This window comes from Leptopilina heterotoma, unplaced genomic scaffold (genome assembly GCF_015476425.1).
Source record: "Leptopilina heterotoma isolate Lh14 unplaced genomic scaffold, ASM1547642v1 Lhet_180, whole genome shotgun sequence".
Classification (NCBI taxonomy): domain Eukaryota; kingdom Metazoa; phylum Arthropoda; class Insecta; order Hymenoptera; family Figitidae; genus Leptopilina; species Leptopilina heterotoma.
The window spans coordinates 1,512,006-1,529,967 of NW_025110897.1; the positions used below are offsets into that span (position 1 = coordinate 1,512,006).

The following is a 17,962-nucleotide window of genomic DNA, read 5'->3' on the forward strand; positions in this document are numbered from 1 at the left end:
TTTAATTTTCCTTTTCATTCGAAATATCATTTCAAGAAAAAATTCATCAATAGAGATCAGAGGTAAATTTTAATTTTTTGCTTTTAAAAATAATAATAACAATTTTTGTCTTTACAAATAACTTAATTAAAATTATCATTTTTTTCAGCATTCTCACCGGTAAATCGGACTTAAACCAACTTGTTCATCTTGAGAAACTTAAAAAAAAATGGTATGTATAGAGATTCATTCAGATTTTAAATCTATAATAATAAAATTAATTTTTTATATAACTTTATAAAATTTATAAAATAGTAAAAAATCAGTCACTGATTCAAATATAGTTAGTAAATAAATTTAAAAAAAATTATCGAATTAATAGAAATTTTGTGAAATTCAACTGAAAATAATTAAATTTGTTAAAGAATTTCATTAAAAACTTTTTAACAAATCGAATTTTCAAAGTATTTTAATTTAATAATTGATAAATAATTGAATTTTACAAAGAGTCATATTCTAATGTATTCATGTTTCTTAGTGCGAAGATTAATAAATAAAATTTTTATTAGTTAAATTAAAAAAAGATACACACTTAAAATTTTTTAATAAAATTGAATTTTCGCAGTTTTTTTGAAAATTCTGAAAAATAAGATTTTTGAAATTTTTCAATTCTATTGTTTCAAAATGTTTCAAGTGGTTAAAGAAAAATTCTACACAAGAATTCAATTAGTGTTACAAATTTCCATAAAATTCTTTGCGCAGAAATTCAATTATGTTTAAAATTTTTGAAATTCTTTTTAAAATTTCAATTATTTTTATAAATAATCAAATTGTTCTCCACAATTCAATTATTTTCAAAAATTTTAATAAAATTCTACGCGAACATTTAATTATTTTCATAAATAATAACATTCTTTGGAAGGATTCCATTACTTTCATAAATAGTACCTAAAATTCTTTGCAGAAATTCAATTAGTATCAATACATTTTAATAAAATTGAATTAATCAAATTTTCAATTATAATTATGAACGAACAAGATTATTTTAAAAAATTGAAAAAATTCTTTGTTTAATTTAATTATTTTCCAAATTTTTAATTAAAATTGAGCCACAGCGTGCAATAATAACAGCTTCGCTCGGGCTGTCTTCCTCAATCGCAATATCTACTTCGAATGTAGTCTTCTTATTGGCCAGATCTAGTCCCCACCGCGGATTTCAAAGTAGATATTTCGCTTCCGAAAGACAGCCCGCGCGTAGCTGTTGTTTTTTCACGCTGTGGCTCAATTGATGGATCTCTTCTGATTAGTCTCATGGCAGATGCAGGCGTAGATTATTTACCGACTTACACTACGGGAAGTCAATGACTCGCCGATAATTCATCACTCCTGGAATGAGCATGCTTGTGAAACAAGACGCGGAAGATTGCGAAGTAGATACTCTGCTTTATGGTGAAAAATTTACAGAAAAACTTATGGCGGCTAAATCTGCAGAAAAGTCCAGTAAGGAACTTGTAAAGCAGCCAACGAAAACAACTAGTGACAATTACAGGAAAAGGGCATTTCAAAAAGTACCAAGAAGAATCGCCAGGGAGAACACCAGAGATATCAACGGAATCGCCCATACGAGAAATCTCGTCATTAAATCAAGTAAGTATTATCGCAGGGAGACTAAAGGCGCTCGCACAGCTCTACTGCCTGCCTGCAGGTTGTCATGGTAACAAATAAGAGTAAGAGAGTCAGAAAATTCATATTAAATGTTTTTTCTCTCTCACTCTCATTGTTCCGGCAGGCAGTAGAGGTGAGAGAGTACCTTAAGACTGTTCGTCTCAAATTGGGTAAAGCTGGCATCTGACCCCCTAATTTTGCAATATGTTACAGGATATGAAATTCCTTTCATATCCAAACCTCAACAAGTCGATGCTCCCAAGGAGCAATCGTATTCGGCACAAGAGGAAATAGAGTACAATAAAGCAATTGAAAAATTAATTAAAAAAGGGGCGGTGTCAATATGTTTACCTGTCAAAAATCAATTTTTATCCAGATATTTTTTAGCTGAAAAGTCTAGCGGAGAAAAAAGATTTATTCTAAAATTAAAAAAATTTTAACAAATTTCTCGAACCTCTTCACTTTAAGCTAGTGGATAGAAAAATTGTTGCGAGAGTCTTATTTGAAGGAGCTTTCTTGGTAACTCTGGATCTAACAGATGCCTTTTTATTAATTCCGGAAGTCACCTCGTATAAAAAATATTTCAGATTTATGTTGAAAGGCAACTATTATGAATTTAATTGCGTGCCTTTCGGGCTATGCACGGCCCCTTTGATATTCACAAAACTTATGAAACCGGTGGTAGACAATTTAAGATCGTGTTTCCTTTTATCAGTCGTTTATTCAGACGACTTGTTAATCGGTAAAACAAAAGAAGAATGCCTCAAAAATATTGAAGTGACTCGAGAATTATTAAAAAACCTAGGATTTATTGTAAACTTTGAGAAATCTAATATTATTCCGTCAAAAAATGTCAAATACTTAGGATTTAATTAGAACACGCGAAAAATAACAATTGAATTAACCACGGAAAAGAAAGAAACTATTTATAAAAAAGAGCGTGCTATATTTTGAGCAGATGTAAATTTTCTAGAAAAAAAGCCAAAGGTCTTCAAGCACCTGAATTGAATTGCTCGAGAGCAGCTCCCATTCCGAAGTCGGAGGCATTGGTAATGTGTCTTGTCTCAGTGTCATGTTCAGGATGAAAAAGGAGAGCTACGTTGTCAATCTCAGTTTTAATTTTCTCAAAAGCGAAGTCAGCGTCAGGATTCCAGAAAATCGAAGTCTTGTCATTTTTCTTAGAGCTGGTCAAGTAAGCATTCAATAGAGCAAGAATTGCAGCAGCACCCCGGATACTACGTCGATAAAAGTTGGGAATTCCCAAGAATCTACGCAATTTTGTAACGTTATCAGGCTTAGGATAAGACAATGTGGCTTGAACCTTTTCAGTTGTAGGTCGCGAACCCTGATGATCAATAAAAAAAACCGAGAAACTCCAACTCCGACCTTCCGAATTGACACTTATCGAAATTAATTCGCAAACCGAACCGTTTAAGACGGGAGAAAACCTCATCAAGATGACACTTATGTTCGTCCAAGTTAGACGAAGGAATAAGAACCCAGTAAAAAAAGAAGTATTGAGTGAGGCGTTTAGGAATTGAGTGAAGCTCTGAGCCAATACGGATTCGAGTAAAAACCGTATTGGGACGTTTGACTCAATCTTTTTTTCATCCGCCGAATACGGTCTTATTTTAGCATTAAAATTAAAATCACATGAGCAGAGTACACATTATAAATTGAAAGCACAATTGTCCTGGAATGTAAAAATGCCGATTTAGATAAGAAACTGTGAATATTTTTTATTTTTTGTTAAAAATTGGTAAAAGCAAATTTTGACAAGCGCGACTGATTTTACCATGTGAATAAATGAAGTGGCAAGTTTAAATGGACTAAAAGAAATCTTCTGTTACCGACAAAAAGTTCCTAGAAAACAATGAAATTTCATTGTTTTGTTGAATTTACCACAATTCTCTAGGAACTTTCTGTCGGTAAAAGTAGATTTCTTTTAGTCCATTTCGTCCATTTAAACTTACCACTTCATTTATTCACATGGTAAATTCAGTTGCGCTTGTCAAACTTTGCTTTTACCAATTTTTAACAAAAAATAAAAAATATTCACAGTTTCTTATCTAAATCGGCATTTTTACATTCCAGGACAATTGTGATTTCAATTTATAATGTGTACTCTGCTCATGTGATTTTAATTTTAATGCTAAAATAAGACCGTATTCGGCGGATGAAAAAAAGATTGAGTCAAACGTCCCAATACGGTTTTTACTGGGAATGTCATCGATATAGACAAAGACCTACTCCAAATCGCCAAGTGCTTGAGAAATGTACCTCTGAAAGGTCTGAGTTGCGTTGCGAAGACCGAATGTCATCATTGGAAATTCAAAAAGGCCGAAAGGCGTAATAATAGCTGTTTTCTCGATGTCATCAGGAGCGACAGGAATCTGATTGTAGGCCATGTGCAAATCGACTTTACTGAAAATCGTTTTACCTGAAAGTTGAGCGGAAAAATCGTGAAGATGAGGAACCGGGTATCGATCCGTCTCAGTGACTGAATTGAGACGAAGGAAGTCACCACAAGGACGCCAATCTCCATTCTTCTTAAGAACCATATTCAACGGAGCAGCCCAAGAACTGTTGGAAGGACTGTGTTCCAGTCTACACCAATTAAGTTGATCATGCGCATAAGCTGTGTTCTGTCTCTGTTTCTCGTAGAAATTGTGCGAGTGAGATGTAAGATCTAATGTTTACATTTAGCCGGTCTTAGAAACATATACCATACATTACGTTTTAATAATAATTTATTTAGGGGAGACTGGGGTAAACCCGCTCACTAGCGATTTTACGCTATGAACTCAACTAAAAATGGAGATATTGGTACAGTGAATAGTACTTAACATTCAACTTATATTAACGAACTTTCGTTTAGTTTCATGAATTCAACATAGAATCAGAGACGATCAAATGTTTTTAGAGGTGTCAGAAAAAAAACGTATTTTGGATTTTTAAGTTTTTCGCTCATTATTTTTGAGTCTTAATTTATCTGGCAAATTTTTTTTGTTGCTATTGGATGTCCTTCATCGAAGTACATATATAGTTTTGTCTTATTTCAAAAAGATTTAATTAAATTTATTCTGAAATGTGAGGAATACACTCGGGGTAAAGTCGCTCACGTGAAGTCGGGGTAAAGCCGCTCACTTAGTTTTAAATTTAAAATTTAGAATAAAATAATTTTACGTATTATATTTCAACAATAACACAATTTATGACTTATTAAAACCAAAATTGTAACTACATTTCACTTTCTCTTAATAAAATATAACACTATTTAAATCCATAATTGTAATTCATGAAATCTATGTTCATTATTTATTAAACCAATTTGTTGTTTATAGAATTGTTTATATAACTCATAAATTATCAATAATAAATCATACTTAAGACGGGAATAAGACGAACTTTAATATTTAAAAAATAAAACTGTCCCGTCTTGAAAAGATAAAGTGAGCGGGTTTACCCTGGAAAATTGTGATTTCGAAATTTGGTATATGTTTATTAAAAAGTTTCTCTAAGTAAAACTAATAAAGATAAATCAAAAACTCTTTTTTATTTTTTTAGTAGAAATCATAAGCTTTCAAATGATATAAATTAACTTGGATTTAGAAAATAATTTCCTAGATTTTAGCCGATCTGAAAAAAAGTGAGCGGGTTTACCCCAGTCTCCCCTATTTTATTTAAAAAATGTCTTGTGTGCCAGGATGTAAAGAAAGAAAAAGAATCTAAAAATATGAGACTGATTTTTTAAAATTTTGTATTGTTTTATTTTTATGCTTTGTTTCATATTTGTCTTTTATTAAACTTGTTTTAAATGAAATTCCTTATTATATTTAAAATTTATGTAAGCCAAGATTACTCCGTTGTATGGGCCAGTTGAGGTCAATAGTATTAATAAATCTAATCTATATTTAATAATAAAATGAACTATGTATATATATATAACCGCCTTGTTGCTGAAATTTTCTCACTGCGTACAACCTAGGGTCTACAATTCTTATCTAAAATCATCAACATCAAATAAATTATCTGGTTACTCCAAGGCTGAGGGGTGTTCAATCTAATCTGCATCGACACATTGACTCATACAACTTGTTAAAAAGTTCGACCGTAAGCAGTTCATTTATTTTTAAGAGAAAGAGGCACTATCTTAAATAATATTTGTTTTAATTTTGATAATAATTGTTTTTTATTTGAATTCAAATTCTTCACAATGAATACAATTATAAACGGAAGTTGATTTAGTTCACATCCCCTTTATTGTTTTCTGAAATCAACATAGAATTTAAAGTTTAGAAAAATAAACTTAGACAAGCATGTTTTAATATATATTAGAGCCTCGTTGATAGCTTGGAGGTTTAATTCGTTGTTACTTCGATTTCATTCAACATCTCTTTATTTGAATTTGTATTGTTAGATATAATAATAATCATTTACAACTACTTTAATTTTGATTTAGTATAAAAAATAGAATTAAAATGTTGAAGTATTAGAAATAGATATCTAGAATCAAGGCACAAGACATACTAATAACAAGACATACTATATTTTAAATATATTTAAAATTGTAATATAAAATTGGAAATGGAATATTTACTTTATGCTTCCTTAGCATCAACGTCCACTGGAACGCAAAATTGACACTGATTTCTCGGTTCTTATTTTGTTTGAAAACATATAGTTTAAAAAATTTTAAACACCATTTCTTAAGTAAAATTTATCGCTTTGTCAGATTCTGAAGTTAAATTTTGTTTCCAATTTACCCCAACAAATGTGTAACAACTTTATTCCAAAAAAATACGATGTTTTGCGAAAAAGTGTCAAATTAAAATATATTTTGACATGGAAAACAAATTGTCTTGGAAGCTCAAAATATCGGGTTCTCGAATCAATTTATCTTGCACTACCGTTAGCCGCCATCTAAAATTTATTGACTTTGTTTAGCCCTTACCACTAAAAGCTCAACGTGCAAAAGACACTTTTTCGTTTTTTGATATTTTTGTCATGTCTCATAAATTTATTATAAAAAAATAAAAGTCTAGCGTGATAAAAATATTGGTATATAAATAATATAATTGCCCAATAAGCATATATGTTCAAAATACGTCCAAAGGATCTCTTTTGGACTTTTACAAAAGACGACTTAAAAGACATCCTAACAAAGTTCTGTGCCTTCGCTATTACCCAGTGGGCACACTTGTTCAAAAGACGTCCTAAGGATGTCTTTTTGCGGACGTCTTTTGGACTTGTACAAAAAGACGTCTTTAAGACGTCTTAAAGACGTCCTATACATGTTCTATGTCTTGGCCATTAGATGTCTTTAAGATGTCTAAAAGACGTCTTTTTTCAAAATAGAAGAATTCCCATAAATAGAAAATATTATTTTCTAAGTTCAACTTAGACTTAGAAACTAATCAATGTAAAAGTGATTGGAATTTTTCTAAGTTGAATTCATTTCATTGACAAGTGAGATCGTTAACTTTGTAGAGGTTCATATCTGTCTTGAACGGCTGAGGTGCTTAAGGCGCAGTGCTTCTAGCCCAAGGTATTCGAGTTCGATCCCAGCTTCGTAGGAATTTTTTCATTATTTCTCCACATTTTAGAAAAAATAAAATTAAACTTAAAATAAATTTAATTCAATATTACTGTGTTTCAACTTAGAAAATATTTTTAAAAAAATGTCTATTTAAGATCTGAAGGGGCCAGAGAAAGAATGTCTTTTAGTTGTTTTTTTAGACTCCAAGACATTACCATCATTGTCCCCGAATATCCGCGGACCAAAAGGGACGTCTTTAAGACGTTTCCTAGACGTCCCTGTAACCACTGGGTGTCTTGGACTCAAAATTAGTCTATGCACGATGGGTCTCAACTAACTTCCACCTAAAAGTGCATGCCCACCTCGGTTCTTTTTCTATTTTGTTTTTAAGATGCCTCTTGATAATTTTGGGCCTAAAATGAAAAAATCGATTGTGCCGTTTTTAACAAACCTTAATTTTTGAATTTTTTAAAAAGTTTTTAAAAATTGGTATAAACCGAGAAATTAATTTCAATTTTGCGTCCTGATAGATATTAATGGGTTTTTTTTATACTTTTACCTGCTTTTTAATTTTTTTCTCAGTTTTATTAATTGTGTTCCAATTTTATCTAAGCATTTACTTGCTGTAATACGTTTCGCCACTTGTAGTTTATGATTTACAAATTCTGTAAAGAATCAAATTTTATATTCTATTTAAAAAATGTAATATTAACAGACGCTGAAATTAAAAACAGTTTGCAACATACTTTTCTTGAAAAATCTAAAATATTAGGCATTATCCATTTTTTGATACACATTTTTATAAATAGGGTAATGTGGGGTGATGTGCAACGTTTTTTTTCGTTGGACGAAAAACATGTCAAATAATTAAATTTTTAAATATTTTAAAATTGAATGACTTAGAGGCATTATAATAGAATATTTCTGCATTATTAGATTTTCAGAATTTTAAATTTTTCCTACAAATTTTTCGCTTTTTCAAAAACGTCTGTTTTTGCATTTTCCAAAAAAGTTGGGGTGATGTGCAACACCAGTAAAATTCAGGTATGTAATGCATAAATATCGATGAAAATCTCTTTAATTATTAATTTTAGTCTTTTTCAATGCAAACTAATCGAAATCTGCCAAAAAAAATTACTAAGGTATAGTTGACCTCTGAAAAGTGGAGATTTCACCAAAGAAAAAAAAATTTTTTGTTGTTTAATTTTTTATTTATTCATAACTGAATGAGGAAAATAACTAAGAATTTTTTATTCATCATGTGAATCGCAGTTATGGCACGTAAAAAGTATAGTTACGTCCACCCCAAAAAAACGTGTTGCACATCACCCCAAATATGATATTTTGCGAAAAATGATTTGTACCTAGCTGTGAGCTGTCTCGTGAGTTTTATATAAAAAACAAGCTACTGCCCGTGCAGAAAAATGGTGAGGGCCCCCGGCGGGGCCCTCGTGGATTGCCCTCTTGCTATGTGGAATCCGTAGGGGCAATCCACGCGGAGCCCTCGAAGGCGTGACATGCTTTCCCTCATGGGTGCCCTCGAGGAAAATCCTCATGGATTCCATATGGATTTTCCACGCGGTGCCCTCGTGGATTTCATAAAATGCCCTCAACTTTATTTTCAATTAAATTAATAAATTAATTATTTATTAATAACAAATTAGTCCAATTATTGATAAATAACATTCTTATTTAACAGTTTTTACTTTTTTTAATTAAATCGTGACCAAAAAAAAAAAATCTGACGCACGCGGGAATTGAGCCTACGACCTATTAACTACCAGTCAACACTCTTAACACTATGCTACGGGACCTACTTGAGAATTATTGCTTTATTGTAGGTGACTTGCTGACTTGCTTTTGATGATTCAATAAATTATTGATTAACACTAATACACCATGACAAATAATTAAATAGTTTAATAATAATAATATTAATAATATAATAGTAGACCATAAATATTCATGAATTAATATTTTTATCATTTCAAAAAAAAAAAAATGTCAAAACATTTGTGTTAAAAACGTGTTTTTCATTGTTTAAAATGATTGTAAACAATAATTTTTTGTTGTAAAAAATATTCGTTGTTTTGACTTAGAAAAATTGTCGAGCAGGGCTTTGAAATGTAATTTAATGCAATCTGAACTAAAGTTTTTTAATAAAAAATTTTTTTTTTTGAAACTTAGATAAATTTTTGAGCAGGGCAACCGTAAGGGTAAAGAACTGGGCCCCTGCTGGTGCCCTCGTGGATTTCTCCTCATGGATCTTCCACATGGGCCCCCGACGGGGGCCTCGGAGCTGTGGGGCTCGAACGTGGCTTTTTCCACACGGGTGAGGACACAAACAAATGTCAATACTTGGCTCTGTTCAATATCGAACTGTAGATCAGAAATCGGCGGTGTTGCACATCCCCCCATGTTTCACATCACTTCACATCACCCTAGATATATAAGATGAGTATTTTATTGGTTGTAGTTATTTTAAAAGAATTATTGTTAAACAATTGAATACAAAAAGTTTGAATATCTTTCTGAGGAACTCACTGCAGATAGCATTGTTGAGATCTTTTGGTACTTCTTCAAATTGATCTGAACCCATTTCAGAAAAGAATTTTGTATTCTCTTCACCAAGTAAATTTTTCAATAAGTCTTGAATCAAAGTCTCTAAAGTAATAGGAGAACTTTCATTCAACTTTTGAAATTCCTCTTCTTTTATCCAAATATTTGATTCAGGCACTAATTCAATCTATAAGATATAAATATTTTAAGATGTTCATACAATAAGCGTTTTTAATTATAATGATACTTATATTAAATTTACCATCATATTATTGATAATTATAAGAGTTATAAAAATTGAAATTTCGTTGTATTAATAATTTTTTAATAGGATTGTTATTATAGATCATTGTTGACAAATATTTCTATTTACATAAGAATGGAAAAAAAGTAGTTACCTTCCCATTTCCTCCTTCTTGATAAGGGAATTTTTCTGGTTTCTGGAAATGTTTAACAAATAAACGATTTTAAACATATTACTGTACTTGATGTTTACAAATTTTATTTTAAACATTATTGTCATGTACCTCATATAAGTAGCTTTCTATGTCAAATTTTCTTTTCGTCCCTCGAATAATACCTAAACATTTATGTCTTTGAAAATGTTTAAATTATAATCTAGTTATATTATTATAATCTTGATTTTTATAATTATAAATCTTCGATGTATTCCCTGCTGGAAAATCCTATATAGGTTCCTACAAGGAATGCGAAAAGGATCACTTGTAAATTATTATAGGATTCTTTATAGGAACCTATGTAAGTTTCTATAAAGAAACCTGCAAGAAAAACATGTTTTCCTATAGGGTTCTTTATAGATTCCTTTGAGGCTTCTATGGTAAAGTAATAGGATAACCTATAGTTTTCTATATGGGATCTTATGTGGATTCCGATAAGAATAACCTACAATAATTCATATATACTTTCCTATAGGATCCTATATAGGTTAGACAATAAATGTTTTAAAAAATTTATAGAATTTATTCTAAACAATTTATTGTAACTTAGAATTATATAGAAATCTTAACATTTCAGAGAAATAAACTGCGTTCGTCGATCTCAGGTTCGAATTCCCGTCAAACCAAATTTATTTTCAAAGTTTTCTCTGAAATGTTAAGATTTCTATAGAATTCTAAGTTACAATAAATTGTTTTGAATAAATTCTATAAATTCTTTAAAAAATTTTATTTATGACCTATTTAGGATCCTATAGGAATGAATATTGGGGTAAGTCCGGGGGAGATGGCCATATGGGAGAGATGGCCAGTTCGAATATTTTACAGAATTTGTAAAGAAATATCACTTTTTATGGGTTATTCTTCAACCTTTTGTGATTAATAATAAATCTAAACAATAATTTGATGAAAAATAATGAAGCTGTAAGTGTAATCCTTGTTTATTTTTTTGCATGGGTCCAAAATAATTTGAAAATTTCAGATTTCTTGTTGCTATATTGTTATTTGTTAACATAATTTTTAAATTTAAGTTTTATTGAGTAGTGTATAACCCACGAACCCACGCTTCGATATAAACGAAAAATGAAAGGAAAAATTATTTTATTTATTTAATATTTTGATGTTTACTTTTATCATGAATTTTTGGGTAAGATGGCCATTAATGACTTTTTTTTAAAATTTTTTTATGTTAATGTTAGATACTTGAGAAATATTAAAGAAAAGCAAATTAAAAATGCCTGAGAACAAAATAATTGATCTAATTGACACCAGAGATGGAGATTTATTTGTAGGTTGTGCTAAAAGTTACAACCGAACGACATTAATTGAAGATTGAATTCAATGCAGAATTTGACACTTGTGGCTACATGAAAACTGCTCTGAACCCCATGAAAAATTTTCAAAATGCGACCAGAAAAAGAGGAAAGTGATGTGAACGATTAAAAATTAAATTTAAGATAAAAGCCAAAAATTATAGGTAGTGGCCATCTCACCCGGACATTCCAGAGAAATGGCCAAATGCACTTTTTCGAAAATGTAAATTTTAAGATTGTTGCAATGAAAATATTTTATTTTATGTTTCTTTATTTTCAAGTTAAGTGTTCAATGTTTAATTATTATCAATAAAAGTTTAGACAAAAAAAGATTTTTTATAAATTTTACACTACTTTAAAAAAACTATGGCCATCTCCCCCGGACTTACCCTATTTTTGCAGAAAATTTCTTGATATTAACTTACATAGGTTTCTATCAAGAATCCTATAATAATTTACATGGGATCCTTATATGATTCTTTTTAGGAACCTATAAAGGATTCTCCAGTAGGGTTGCAAAAAAATTGACAATAAGATATTTCTAAAATATTATTATTCAGATTAATTTTATACATATTTCTTTTTTATTAATATCTAAATACACAACTGTACTTTTGTGATAAATTTTGTTGATAAATATAAGATTGATAGGAAAAGTATAATCATAGGAATTAGATTTACTTTTACCTGGTTCAGATGCACGATGGAAATTTTCCATGAATCTTATTAATTTTGGAACGATTTCTTTTATATCCTTTTCGTCACTTGGTTCCACATTTTTATTCACATATGCTGTAAATAGAAATGTTAAATTTATATAAAGTGTATTAAGAGGACAGAATTGACCGTATCCCCCAATACGGTTTTCATTTGAAAACGTATTGGATGAAATTCACCACCAATTCTGCTTTTTAAAATTTTTTTAGTTCTAAAGGTTATTAGACATTTTCTAAAGTAGTAAAAATATGATAATAATTAAGTGAATACTTTTAAAATGGGAAGATTTGTCAGTAACATGAAATCGACCTGTTCTATGGATTCTTCTATATATAACATAGGTATTTTATAAGTTTCGATACAGTTAACTTTTACCATACTCTAATTTATCTTTGTGTTAATATACAATTGAAGAAACACATTTACAATTCTAATTAAAATAAGGATTTTTTACTGTGAAACTTACCCATGATAGCAATTTTAACATCGTCGGGTATCAGCTTATAATTTCTACTCGTATTACGCCATGTAAAATGCGGTAAATTCTCTAAACCAAATAAATTTTTCAACAAAGATTTTATTAACTCTAATGGATTGTTTTTATATACAGTTGTGAATCTTTCAAGTTTTTCCTCATCTATCCAAATATTTGATCCATTTGTTAATTCCACCTTTAGCGTACAAATAAAAATAAAATTTTTAAATCAAATTCTTAACTCTCAGTATCAATAAATAATTAACAATAATGCCTGTTAAAAATAAAAACAGGTGCACATGTGTAATAGAGTGTTCGTTAAAATGCAACTTTCGAATCTTTTACAAAAATTTAATTTTCAAAATTTTCAAAATGGCTGATGTTTAAAGTGGGTTATAAAAATGCATCACAATGTATGCAACGTTTTATCACATAAATATTCGCGGAAATTCAACAAATTTTCTTACTTGGGTTTTTTTTAAATCGTTTATCAAGAATATCTATCCCATGTTTAATAATATTTTGATTAAAAATATTTCTGAAATATTTATTTTAAATTTTTAGTTCTTTAAAAAACAAGAGTTGTTACCTTTTCTGCTCCTCTACTTTGATATGGATATTTTTCTGGTGGCTGCAAAAGTAATAATTTTTGACAACGGTAACTTTTTTAAAAAGTACATTTTTTTGCAAATTCCCTATGTAGATCTTTTTAATAAAGCTTGGAAATAATCATATTGTAGATATTTGAGCTTAAAGTTTTTTTAATCTTACTTAGGGCCAGTCCTACGTAACTGTATTAACCAGAATTTAAGAAGAGTAAGTTGTGGAACTGGCTCTTAAATAATTTTTAATATTGATTTGAATTTATTACTCGGTGGTATTTAATAATATTGATGGCTTGATCGATCACTCCGAGTCAGTCAGACTGACTCGGAGTGATGTAAGATATATCAGGACATCCTAATGATATATATCATTTATTTGTTTCGAACATCAAGTTCATACAAAAGAGTTGCTTTGAACAGAATACAATCGTTTCGATTACAAACCTTATTAAATCTAAATCTATATTTTTAACGCATTTCTTATATAAACTATTATTGAATTTACATTATTATTATCTGGGAAATTTAGAAGGTCAAACCAAGTGTTCAGTATAATTGATTGTTCGTCGCTTGTACAGATATATTTTTTCCTAATGTTGCTATGCAAATCACACTCTATTAGTACGTGGTACAATTCTCTGCCTTTCAACTCTCGATACCCACAACAATATTCGATGTCGAATTTATAAAATTTATTTCTAAAAATAACTCTAGTATTGTAATTATTTAATAAGCGAATTTGTGCAAGAATTTTAAGGAAGATGAGTGGAAATTTTAATTTCAAATAATTTTGTATTCCTTCTCTCAAAGTAAGATGCGGATAAATTTGCAGAGATCGAGAGTTAGATACCGAATTTACATCTTCAGCTCGCAGAAAGTTTTCATATGTTTTAATTAATTTTTCTTTATTATTCTTTACAAATTCAGCATTCCATATAATCTTTTCTCCAATAAATTCGAATATTTTTTCTACTTGCAGACACCAGTTATATTTACATGTGGTTTTCGCTAGTTTTGATAAATTAATAAGTCTTAATAAACAAATTTTAGGATATCTATTATTTTTCATACTTAAAATTTTTTCAATTAGATTGAGGGTTAATTTAAATACTCTACTCAATAATTTGACAGCACCAATTTCCAATCTTAACGCGTAGTTTGGAGTATTTTGAGGGAGTAAAAGAAGTTTTTTAAAAAAATTCATTTGTATTATTTCAATTTCCTCAAGATATTTTAACCCCCAAACTTGAATAGCGTAGAAAAGAGTACTAGCGACCAAACTATCAAACAATTTTGGTATTGGTTTCCAAGTGTTCAAGTCCATTTTATTTATGAGCGAAATTGTTGAGCTCGTAGCTATTTTCGCAGAGGTTATCGCATTCTTTGACGCTTCTTCGGAGGACGCAGATTGACTTTGAGGAATTCCCAAATATATATAATTTTTTACTATTTCAATTACTGAGTCACCATAAGTAAATTTCAACTTTTTATTTTGCGCGTGTCCACCTTTTCTATAAATAATAATTTTCGTTTTCTTTTCATTTACTTCTAGATGGTTAATAGTGCAGTATTTATGAAGGGCTTTTAATATTTTATTTAAACCTGATAAAGACTCCGCCATTAATACAATATCGTCCGCATAAGCAAGCAATATAATCTCATTATCGTGACCCATGGAAATACCTCGTATTCCTTCCGATTTTAGGAATTCCTCCAAGTCCGCTACAAAAAGTGAAAACAACAAGGGGCTGCTAACTTCTCCCTGAAGTACCCCTTTCGTTACACCTACTGGTGTTGATACGCTTCCATTATTTTGAACGGATACTGTTGCCTTTGTATAAAAATCTTTTAATATTTTAGTTAATTTATATCCCATTCCTAATTTATACAATTTGCTCCAAAGTAAATTATGTGACACTGACGGAAAGGCGTTGCTAAAATCGACAAATAAGGCGTATACTTTTCCTCCCTTTAAGCTTAACCGATTTTGAACTAGGGCATTTAAAACAAATATATTATCAACGCAACTTCTTTGTTTTCTAAAACCAGATTGAAATTCTGGAAGTAAGTTTTCTTGTTCAACCCAGTGCGCGATTCTATTTGTCAATACATTTGTGAAAACTTTCGTTATACAGTTAACTAAAGCTATAGGCCGGAAATTTCCTGGGTCGTTTATATCACCTTTCTTATGTAACATTCTTAAATTTATATTTGACCAGTTTTTTGGTACTTTTTCTTCAGTTAAAATTTTATTAAAAAGAAGATTTACATAATCGATCCATTTCTCAGGTAGGTTTTTTAAAAATTCAAAAGTAATTTGGTCCGCCCCTGGTGATTTGTTTTTTTTACATTTATTTAGAGCAGAAATTACTTCATATTTAGTAATAGGGAGTTCCAATTCAGTGTTACTATTTTTGTCCATTAATTCAGCTAACAATATTTGTTCTGGAAATGTCTCTTTAATCTGAAAAAAATCTGAAAAAAATTTATACCATGTGTCAAAGTCAATATTATTTTTATTATTACTTTTACTTCGGAAACCATTTATTATACTCCAAAAACTTTTTGATTCTTTACAATGTGATAATTTATCGAGAGTTGAATCTTTGTAAATCTTCTTTTTTAACTTTTGTACATTAAGATACCATTTTTTATTATTATTATATTGTTCAACAGATTTTTGGTTCTCAAAGTTTTCATTTTTACATTTTTTCAAAGATTTCTTTACAAATTTTTTCAATAAAAAACATTCGGAGTCGTACCATGGTTTGGATTCTCCACTTTTATTTTTTGTTTTAGAAACCATTCCAACTAACTTCGCTTTAGATTTTATGGCATCTGTCAAATGTTCGGCCATCGAGTCAACGCTGTGGAGATCAGTCGGAGCGCTGCATGGAAGATCATTCATTGCTTCAAAAAAATTTTCAAATAACTCATTCCTCCATTTTAATTTGCTTATTGGATTTATTATTTTTTCTTTTTTTTCTAAGGTAATGGAGATAGGAAAATGATCCGAACCTGTTATCATTTGCATAACTTCAAAATTTTTTATTTCTGAGATAGCTGTCAAATTCACCCATGCTAAGTCATTTGTAGATTTTCTATTTTTTAATACGTAAGTTAATTGACCCGAACAGTCTCCCAATGTTCTACCGTTTAGTACAATGCACCCACTATCCTCCATACAGCGCACCAACTGCCTCCCTCTTTTATTTATTGTCTTATCTGTGTTAGATCTTACGAAGTAAATATTAGAGTTCACCGACAATATATTTTCATTTAATTGATTTAATTCCCCTATTCTGGCGTTAAAGTCCCCACCCACGATCAATGGAAAATCAGAATATTTATTATTAATTAATGTAATTATTTCATTAAATTCTAAGCAAAAATGATCAAAATTAAAATCTGGTTTTACGTAAACTACTCCTAGGATAAACTTTGTCTTACTAGATACGATTTTTACAAATATACATTGCTCTGTAATTTTTATAATATTATGTTTATAAATACTTGACTTTAGAGCAATAATTAGACCACCGCTTGCTCTTCCTCTCTTTGCTGATCTTACTGCCGGGCTGCTTATCAAGTCGAAATTGTGGGGAGAACAGGAGTGCGGCGTTGACATCATCCAAGTTTCAGAGATACAAACAATGTCGATATCATTGAGAAGAGGAGACAAATCCTTCCAGTTGGACCATCCATTAATATTCCAGAAGATTATTCTAGGGTTTTTTTCCTTCGTATATAGCTATGATTTATTGACAGGGAGTTTCTTCGCTTCTTCGTTGGATGCTGCATTTCGATTTTGTGGAATTAAGAATGCTTTAAGAGGGTTAGCAGTCATTTTATCTGACGATGTTTTTATCTTTTTCTTTATTTTGTTCTTGGAGCCATGCGATCTTCCTCTCTTGGTTCCGCTCGCTGTAGAAGCCTTAGATGTAGTCGATTCCTCACTATCAGAGTAATACTCGGATTCTCTTTCCACTTCTGAGTGTTCCATTTTTTTCAATTGTTTTTCGACATCTTCAACATTTAACATTTCTTCGTCTACAATAATTTTCGGGCCTTTAATTATTGCAGTTTTTCCTTTTTGTTGTAATATCTCTTTATATTTGAGTAGAATTAGGTAATTATTTTTTCTTTTTTCTCTTTCCTCTTTTGAAAGGTCATTGGCTATAGCAATATTCATATTAGAAAGAGCCTTTCTGTTTTGGAATAAAAATGATTTGCAATTCGAATTATTGAAGGAAATCAAAATTGGCCGTGACCCTTCTTGTTTACCCAGTCGTTTCACATCGGTTATAGTATCGGTTGGTAGGTTTGTGTTTACTCTATGAATTATCTCTTTGACTGTGTTGAGCAGATTTTTATTTTCATTCTCTGTGTCCGGGACTTTATACAATATCACGTTCTTACTTCTCTCTTTATACGAAATAAAATCCACTTTCCTTTCGCATTCCTTTACTCTTTCAGTTAAAAATTTATTTTCTTCCAATAAACTGTTACACTTCCTTTTACAGGTACTTAGTTCTGCTTTTAAAGTATTGTTGTCTCGTTTAATGTCTTGCAAGCTTGAATCCATTAAATCCAGTTTATTGTTGGTCTGTTTCACCTGTTCTTGTATGGAGAGTCGTAAAGTCACGGCTGAAAAT

At 30.2% G+C, this 17,962-nt stretch overlaps 3 protein-coding genes across 14 annotated transcripts in view; 1 reads left to right on the forward strand and 2 right to left on the reverse strand.

Annotated features, from left to right (window-relative positions):
* Positions 1–2: 2 nt before the first annotated feature.
* Positions 3–3,228, forward strand: LOC122500004. 4 transcript variants are annotated; one of them, XM_043608669.1, is made up of 4 exons: positions 3–62; positions 149–211; positions 1,287–1,626; positions 2,618–3,228. In XM_043608669.1, the coding sequence occupies exons 3-4, from the start codon at positions 1,371–1,373 to the stop codon at positions 2,650–2,652; spliced, it is 291 nt and encodes a 96-aa protein (XP_043464604.1). In that variant the 5' UTR covers positions 3–62; positions 149–211; positions 1,287–1,370; the 3' UTR covers positions 2,653–3,228. The 4 variants fall into 4 exon arrangements, with proteins under 4 accessions (XP_043464604.1, XP_043464601.1, XP_043464603.1 ...); XM_043608666.1 differs by lacking the exon at positions 2,618–3,228 and adding an exon at positions 1,858–2,604; XM_043608668.1 differs by lacking the exon at positions 2,618–3,228 and adding an exon at positions 1,858–2,604 and having other exon boundaries at positions 5–62; positions 1,304–1,626.
* A 2,202-nt stretch (positions 3,229–5,430) lies between these two features.
* On the reverse strand, positions 5,431–13,335 carry LOC122500003. The gene is made up of 8 exons (XM_043608665.1): positions 13,292–13,335; positions 12,694–12,898; positions 12,198–12,302; positions 10,270–10,322; positions 10,141–10,182; positions 9,728–9,929; positions 7,743–7,848; positions 5,431–5,914 (listed from the first exon to the last, which is right to left on the reverse strand). The coding sequence occupies exons 2-8, from the start codon at positions 12,695–12,697 to the stop codon at positions 5,905–5,907; spliced, it is 522 nt and encodes a 173-aa protein (XP_043464600.1). The 5' UTR covers positions 12,698–12,898; positions 13,292–13,335; the 3' UTR covers positions 5,431–5,904.
* The window catches only part of LOC122499999 (MATH and LRR domain-containing protein PFE0570w-like), a 35,144-nt gene continuing 30,077 nt past the window's right edge, over positions 12,896–17,962 (reverse strand). For 8 of the 9 annotated variants that reach the window (XM_043608642.1, XM_043608646.1, XM_043608644.1 and 5 more), the window contains one exon: positions 13,663–17,954. In XM_043608642.1, the coding sequence (XP_043464577.1) occupies positions 17,059–17,954 (896 nt within the window). In that variant the 3' untranslated portion in view covers positions 13,663–17,058. Of the gene's footprint in view, positions 13,334–13,662; positions 17,955–17,962 lie in introns of those variants that run through there. The other variant, XM_043608647.1, reaches the window with a different exon arrangement.